The 8,797-nt window shown below is 39.4% G+C and overlaps 1 protein-coding gene across 3 annotated transcripts in view; it reads left to right on the top strand.

The window, feature by feature from the left end:
• leng8 (leukocyte receptor cluster (LRC) member 8) overlaps positions 1-7,896 on the top strand; it is a 45,838-nt gene extending 37,942 nt beyond the window's left edge. For 2 of the 3 annotated variants that reach the window (XM_034174646.1, XM_034174645.1), the window contains exons 14-15: positions 2,954-3,161; positions 3,243-3,697. In XM_034174646.1, the coding sequence (XP_034030537.1) occupies positions 2,954-3,161; positions 3,243-3,405 (371 nt within the window). In that variant the 3' untranslated portion in view covers positions 3,406-3,697. Of the gene's footprint in view, positions 1-2,953; positions 3,162-3,242; positions 6,893-7,192 lie in introns of those variants that run through there. The other variant, XM_034174644.1, reaches the window with a different exon arrangement.
• Positions 7,897-8,797: the final 901 nt, after the last annotated feature.

Genomic DNA, 8,797 nt, shown 5'->3' on the forward strand with positions numbered 1-8,797 from the left:
GGATGGGGTCATGTATTGCGAGATTTTGGTAAACATCCTCCTTCTCTCAGTAAGAGCATTGAAGATGGGTCATGGCTGGGTCTTCCAGCATGACAATGACCCCAAACACACAGCCATGGCAACTAAGGAGGAGCTCCGTAAGAAGCATTTCAAGGCCCTGGAGTGGCCTGGCCAGTCTCCAGACCTGAATTCAATAGAAAATCTTTGGAGGGAGCTGAAACTCCAAACCTGAAAGATCTAGAGAAGATCTGTATGGAGGAGTGGACCAAAATCCCTGCTGCAGTGTGTGAAAACCTGGTGAAAAACTGCAGGAAACGTTTGACCTCTGTAATTGCAAGCAAAGGCTACTGTACCAAATATTAACATTGATTTTCACAGGTGTTCAAATACTTATTTGCAGCAGTAACATACAAATAAACTATTTAAAAAATCATACATTGTGACTTCCGGATTTTTTTTTTTTTTTTTGGTCTCACAGTGGACATGCACCTAAGATGAATATATATATATATATATATATACACTCAACAAAAATATAAATGCAACACTTATGGTTTTGCTCCCATTTTGCATGAGATGAACTCAAAGATCTAAAACTTTTTCCACATACACATCACCATTTCCCTCAAATATTGTTCACAAACCAGTCTAAATCTGTGATAGTGAGCACTTATCCTTTGCTGAGATAATCCCTCCCACCTCAGGTGTGCCATATCAAGATGCTGATTAGACACCATGATTAGTGCACAGGTGTGCCTTAGACTACCCATTGAAGAGGAGTGGACCAACATTCCACAGGCCACAATTGACAACCTGATCAACTCTAGGTGAAGGAGACGTGTTGCACTGCATGAGGCAAATGGTCACACCAGATACTGACTGGTATCCCCCCCCCAATAAAACAAAGCTGCACCTTTCAGAGTGGCCTTTTATTGTGGGTAGTCTAAGGCACACCTGTGCACTAATCATGGTGTCTAATCAGCATCTTGGTATGGCACACCTGTGAGGTGGGATGCATTATCTCACCAAAGGAGAAGTGCTCACTATCACAGATTTAGACTGGTTTGTGAACAATATTTGAGGGAAATGGTGATATTGTGTATGTGGAAAAAGTTTTAGATCTTTGAGTTCATCTCATACAAAATGGGAGCAAAACCAGAAGTGTTGCGTTTATATTTTTGTTGAGTGTATATATATATATATATATATATATATATATATATATATATATATATATATAAACAGGTCACATGAAGTCTGCCTTAGTTTTGTTGCTGGTTTACATAATACATCTGCAACCATATGATTATGAACTCTTTCACTATCAGTAACTCTACTATAAACAATGATCACCTGGATTCTGTACAAACTGTATTTCACATAAGCAATCATGCAACATTCTGTCCCAGTTGTGTCCTGACTATTTTAGTCCGTACAGAGGTTTCTCAAGTTTACATACAAGTTTGTCACCATAGGACCCAACTTCATAGACTTCAAGCTGGTCAGCGTAACGTTCACATTTGATTGGTGCATGTAGATAAGCAGTTTTCACATCCATCTGGTGGACAATCAGATTGTCCTTTGCTGCTTTCTCATGCTAACACTCTAATACGTGTCATGCTGGCTGTAGGAGGAAAAACATTATACAACCCCTGGGGAAAATTATGGAATCACCGGCCTCGGAGGATGTTCATTCAGTTGTTTAATTTTGTAGAAAAAAAAGCAGATCACAGACATGACACAAAACTAAAGTCATTTCAAATGGCAACGTTCGGGCTTTAAGAAACACTATAAGAAAGCAGGAAAAAAAAAAATTGACAGTCAGTAAAGGTTACTTTTTTAGACCAAGCAGAGGGAAAAAAATATGGACTCACTCAATTCTGAGGAAAAAATTATGGAATCATGAAAAACAAAATAATGCTCAACACATCACTAGTATTTTTGTTACACCACCTCTGGCTTTTATAACAGCTTGCATTTTCTGTCTTGATGCTTTGATGTCTTCCTTGGTCTACTAGTATGTTTGCCTTTAACAACCTTCCCATGTTGTTGGAGCCATGATTCATGTCAGTCCACTTGGTGCAACAGCTCTCCAAGATGTGATCACTCATTTTTAGATGCAGACTAACGAGCAGATCTGATTTGATGCAGGTGTTAGTTTTGGGGATGAAAATTTACAGGGTGATTCCATAATTTATTCCTCAGAATTGAGTGAGTCCATATTTTTTTCCCTCTGCTTGGTCTAAAAAAGTAACCGTTACTGACTGCCACAATTATTTTTCCTGATTTCTTAGTGTTTCTTAAAGCCAGAAAGTTGCCATTTGAAATGACTTTAGTTTTGTGTCATGCCTGTGATCTGCTTTTTTTTTCTACAAAATTAAACAACTGAATGAACATCCTCCGAGGCCGGTGATTCCATAATTATTGCCAGGGGTTGTAGTTCACACCTCTCCTTTGACTAACACGTTTGGCGACATACCTTCTAATTGTTAGTGTCCACAGGTAATTTTACACCTTTGGTCACCCTGGAGCTGGTCATTTGTCGAGTCTTTGCCATTCTGGCTATTCTTTGATCCATTTGAATGCTTTTCTGTTTTCTTCCACATCTTTCTGGTTTTTGTTGCCATTTTGAAGCACTTGAGATCATTTTAGCTGTGCAGCATATCATTTTCAACTTTTTAATCAAAGTGCGCTATTCGTCTGAACAATGTCTGAAGCGACCCATTTTACTCAGACCTTCAGATAAATGCACGACAAACGGCATAGTACATCTGCTGCCTTCGTTCTTCAATAATGGCCACCAGTAAGAGTGTAATAACGATCACAGAAAGAAAAATAGACACTTTTTTTGAGCCACCAAGAAATGGATCATGAACTGAGCACTGTGTTTTGATTACATCTACCAGTGAGTCTCCTCTATTGTAACCTCTGCACCTTCTCTCTCCACATCCAGATCTGACCACTGAGTTGGTGTATTTGACACCAGCTTTGAGAGCTGATGAGTGTGTGTCTCATGCTCTTGCGCTGCGTGCTGCCTGGGCTTTAGGAAACTATCGACGGTTCTTTAAGCTTTATCTGGAAGCCCCACGCATGGCTTCATACCTCATTGACAAGTTTGTAGAGAGGGAACGAAAGCTTGCACTTCGGGCAATAGTCAAAACGTAAGATATGTTTCAAAAGCATTCATGTGCAAATTGTCTGTATAATTAATTGCTGACAGTTTCTGTTTCTTCTGTCTACAGGTTTAGGCCCGACATGCCAGTGCAGCATGTGCAGTCTACTCTGGCCTTCCCTTGTTTAGACTCCTGTATGGCCTTTCTTAATGGGCTAGGTGTCACCTTTACCCCCTCTGATCCCAAAAAGATAGACTGTAAAGCCAGCTCTGCTATTTTGGCTGCCTGCTAATGAGTTAGCATAAAGGAGGGAGGTTAGAGACCAGCATAGATTTTTAAATAAATAATGACACTGCACTTGCATCACCTCAGATTTGTGGTAGAGAAGTGGGCAAACTAGGGTTTTTTTTTGTTTTGTTTTTTAAAGAAGGGTAACATAAATGGTACTGCTGCAAGCATCTAGACATGAGAATCTAGATGTAATCATCTGACACTAAGGTGTATAAACATGAGGAAGTGTGCTGAAACACAGTATCAGTGAAATACTGTATTTGCCCAAGTTATGTCAGTACATTGGTGATGCTAGAAAAGTGTGAAGTTTTGGATTATCATATAGTGTCTGCACTGAAAGGCCCAGGAGTATCATATCTGTCAGGGAGACCCTCATGGTTCCTGTTCCTTTATTGTCATCAGATGACAAAGCTAACAGTGTTCTGTTATGTGTTTCCTCCCTCAAGTCAACAGCTCTGAGACCTGAAGATTCAAGTGTTATCTACTCAAAGGGATCTGGAAATTGATGTTCAAGTCACTCCTCCAGCTCTCTCCTCACTTGTGGCAAGAGGTCAAAAGTTTTTGTAAAGACTATGCTGTGAGAAGACACCAGAAAGTTTTGCCAAGAAGTGGTTTGTAAGTCTCGTTTGCTCGAAGTTCATACAACTGGCGATTCATCCTGCTAAATGAACTGTATTTCTGAAGAGCTTTTCCATCTGAGAGCACCCCCCCCCCCCCCAAAAAAAAAAATATATATATATATAATTGCAGAGTCCTGTTTCACACAAAAAATGGACACAGATGTCAAGAGATGCAAGTCCATCAGCTGCACACAGGACCAATTTGGGAATGAAGGACCTTGCTCAGGGGCACCTTAGTAAAGATAAGGGTGTTGCTCACATTCCCCACTCAAATTTTTGTCTGACCAGTCAGGATCAAACCTACGAAGCTGCTTCTCTGACCTTCAGGCCGCTGCCACACCCATGTTTTTCTCTTCGCCAGGCGTATGGACTGAAATAGGAAGTCTTGTTCCTGATTTTAATTTAGTATTTATTTGACTTTCTGCTCTCGTCACGTGAAGTCGTTTAGTCAGCGTTGGGAGAAATCTCAACCTGAGCAGTGACTGTGTGATGATTCAGGCAAGTGGTCTTCATCAACATGATCTCACGTCTCCATAGTTTTGGAAAAAGCCACCTGATCCCAGAGCAGCCATTGGCTGAAGAAGGAAAGCCTGCTTCTTCTTTCTCCATAGGTGTAGGTTCCTACCATGATTTGAAAGGAATCTCTGCTCACTGTGAACTGAAATAGATGAAGTACGCGTTACCATTAAGATGAAGTGGCCCCCTGCAGTGGTGAAGTGGCCCCTTGCAGATACAGCTGCAGGCCAAAGCTGAAGAAATGCTGTTGGTTCGTGACGGAATGATGAGTGGTTTGTATCCTACATGTTGTTCTGGTGTCTGTGAGGCTGGTAAGAGAAAAGGACTTTTAATTGGATGGTTGAATCACAGACGCATTAATTTGCCTGCATTGATTGCTTAATGGTTACCCTCTGTCTTTAGGTGTCCCTTCCGCCTAAATAGGTGCAATAACACAAAAAAGTTATTCTGCATCTTATTCAAAATTATCAGTCAGTGATCGACAAACTGAGTATCCCTCACCTTTTCAAAAAAAAGATGTAGTCTGTAGGTTCCTAGAAAAGTTCCTGCTAAAATGTGTTCTGATTTAATTATGACAGCTGGGGATGTTCGGATGTCAAACTGGTTAGCCACACTGGTGTTTTTGATGATTGGTAACTGCTTTTTGCATCCTGATCCAATCCCAATTTTTCATCTGCGTTAGACATGCCGGCAGCAATAAACCTCGAGTCTGCTGCACTGTGACAAGGCCTCTGTGACTGACGGAGGAGACGTTCCAAGGTGTTGCATCAGCACACGAGTCACATGTTGAATTTTGGCACTTTCCAGATGTGATTTCTGTGTGTTTAAATTTGGACTAATCATCAGTGTTGGGCAGTGAGGTACCTCCACAATAAAAACAAGAAATGTATCGAACTCATCAGAGTGGAGTTGAATTAGTTTTAACTAATACGTGAGTGGGAGTAGCAGAGAAAGACGAGGATAATTTGGCGACTAAATAAACTAGAGCTCATGAAGAGCGGAGGCTGGATTGTTTTTGTCACTGCTGTAAAATATTACCAATGTAATGCCGCAGTATTTTGTTGCTGCAGCGGTTTCATTCGAACTTTTAAATAGTTTGTTTGAGCGTGCTGTGAGGACTTCTGATCGCTTTGTTAAAGATTGAGAATGACCTCATGAGTGGCTGACAAGCTTGATCGAGACATCCCCTTTGGAAAGTGTTTAAAAGGTGTTTTTGGTCCAATACTTACAGTAGTGAAATTATTTTTGTAAAATTACAAAAAATAAATAACTTAAGCTATTGCAGTAAAAAACCACAAGCGTATGATACTGAATTTTTTTTTCTTTTTTTTTTGTTCCTCCTCATCTGGTCCATTTATCTGGCTCATTAGTGCTTATCAGGGTCTCTTCATCCCGGGAGCTTTTCTTAAGATGTTTTTTAATATTGATTGGCACACAATCCATGATGATAAATTGTAGGAGTTGGGCAGCTGTTAAATGTTACAACACAATCCAAATTTGAACTAAATGAAGTGGTCCTTCACATTTGCCTGAGTGGTTTTGTTTGTGATTCATATCCTGTAGACTTTATGGGAGTGCAGAGAACACATGAACAGTGTTGTCAACATAGAATTTGAGGTATTTAATGTATTGTTGAAAATTTTGTTCAGACTATATATATTTTTTGTAAATATTGTGATATTGCTGGGATTTCTTTCAGTTGGTGCATAGATAGTTGAGGTGTTTTTGTTCACACATGGGTAAGTGTGATATATATTTTTCTCCTTTTGCACATTGATGTAAATATGTAAATTGATATATTGCATGTTTTGCAGGGATCATTTAGTTCATTCCAGTGTGGCAGGTTAATTGTGAATCCAGTCACTAATTTCTGCTGGTAGATCACAGGCTTTCAATGTTTCGCCTTCTAATTCTAATATGAATGTATTACCCCCCAATTTTAATGTTCTGTGCTTGGATCAACAAAAAAGCTTGCCTTCTTGTATCTGGTACATTTTTATTTTATTTTTTATTTTTGAGCAGTTCAATGTTGACACATTACAGTTTGGATACCTTGTTGAATCCTAACAGTGCAAAGGACAAAAATGTCATATGATCCATATTTACTTGCAGTGTTTTGTCATTTCAGCAGCAAATGTAGGATGAATGCTGAACTCACTTATTTTTTTTCTTTCCCCTTCATTTACCTTCCCTCACTTTTCTCTGCTATTCCCTTCCTTCGCTCTATAATTTCTCACACGCCACCAGACCTCGCCATCTGCAGTTTGTGGCACGGCTGCATTGCAGGAGTAAAAGGAGCGATGTGAAAATGGCAAACCGCCTCAGCTGCTGACCCCAGCCGGAGAGTGAATTGTGAGCCATTCGAGTCTTGGTTTGATTCACTCAAGTTGAAGTCTTGCAGCTGATTCATTTTCACATAATGTGTAAAAATGATGAGCATTTTCCTCCTTAGATGATGATTCTTGTTTGTCAGTGTGTTCTGTTTGTCTCGATCCATTTTTTTTTTTTTTATTGTTTTTGTTTGTTTTTTTTTTGTTTGTTTTTTTGTTTCTTTCAGTAATTTGCTGTCTTTTTTGATGTAATTTAGTATTGTTTGTTTTGCTTGTATAACTAAGCAGTCTGGGGTACAGTAGAACTTTTTTCTTTTCACAGTGGATCTGGACATGCAGAACAATCTTGAAGTTTCATTTACATTCAACAGAAGAACACTTGATTTTTGTCTGTGTATTCTAATTTAGGCAGATTGTCATTTTAATTTTCATTGAAATGTCTTTTCCAAGCTTTAAAAGAATTTTGTTTGAGGTTATTGTTGCAGCTGATTCTTGTAAATTTTTTTTTAGATTTTAATTGTTTAACACAGGGTTATGTCATGAGGTTTTCAGTGTATAAAAGCCCAGGATATGTCCATATCTGTTTTTTGAAAATTCACTTTGAACGACTAACAAACTTCCACTTCCCCTTGCCCCCCACCCCCATGCTTGCTTTTTCAGTTTTGTTTTTTTCCCCTCTCCTTCCATGTAGTTTACCTCAGTCTTTATCCTCTTCCTTGATATCGGACACACTGTCACATCTATTTATTTCTTGTCATTTGTCTCGTTTAAATGTTTTTTTCTTATCTATACCCGCATGTCCTCCTTTCCTCCTGTCAACCTCTAACCAGTATTCTTTCATTCTTTTCCTTTGTGTGCTTGTGACTGATTGCTGTGTGCAACTAGTCAGTCACTAGTAAGTATTGTATTTCCTCTGCAGTGCTTGAATAGTTTGTTGCAGCTAACTGACTCTATACCTACTTAATAATCTACAGATTTGATATGAACTGCCATTTTTGTAAATACTGTCTGTGTACATACATTTTCAAAAAAAAAGGGAAAACAGAAGCCTAATAAAGTTGTTATAATTTATACGTGTGATTTGTTTTGAAGTTTGTCAGATGAATAGCTGTACTAATTAAAAGTTGCTGGTGGTATCAGTTTACTGCAATAATCATCAGCTCGTACACCTGTTGCTGCAGACTTGAAATGGGGGAACAGTTTGGCTGTGACTCAAACTTCTGCTTTCACAAAATAGGAGGTTGTTGACAATGGCAAATTGAAAAATGTGAAAAGTGTAATCGTGTTTCTCACCAAGATGTCCTTGTTTTACCCTGTAAAATTTTAACCTAATCATGAATTAGGGCCCTTTCACATATGGTACAAATCAGGGCGAATCATGAAAACATTGAGCTGACAGGCAGGCGTGAACGATCCTGCTGTATTGGTTTCATGCACGTGCTGGTGTTGCGCATGACAGTCGCATCGGGAACACAATGCAAGTAGTTGTAGCATGCATAACCACATCATGCAGCTGCTGTGAAAATATATATGCCACCCACTGGATTCAACCTGCAATTTATAAAAGCTCTGATTGCCAGCCAGAAACTTCACCACTGCACTACCATCACTGTCCTGTAAAAGGTGCAGCGAAATGCCTGAAATCAACAAGGAGATGGCCTTATTTTTTAAAAATTAACACCATTTAAAAAGACATGTTATTGAATTCCTCTTATCAAGCGGACAATACATGTATGAACACTTGCTCTGTAGATGACCCATGGTCACAGACGTACAGTCATGAAATGACATGAATGAGAAGCAGGGCACTCCTTGTCCACATCTGCTGAACCCAGCCGGTGTGTCCAGCCCAAAGTGTGTCTTGTGGATGGTGCACTGCAGGACAGACACTGCATCATATGGAACAAAGCTCAAGTGGGTGAAGTGA

This window comes from Thalassophryne amazonica, chromosome 7 (assembly GCF_902500255.1).
Source record: "Thalassophryne amazonica chromosome 7, fThaAma1.1, whole genome shotgun sequence".
Taxonomy (NCBI): domain Eukaryota; kingdom Metazoa; phylum Chordata; class Actinopteri; order Batrachoidiformes; family Batrachoididae; genus Thalassophryne; species Thalassophryne amazonica.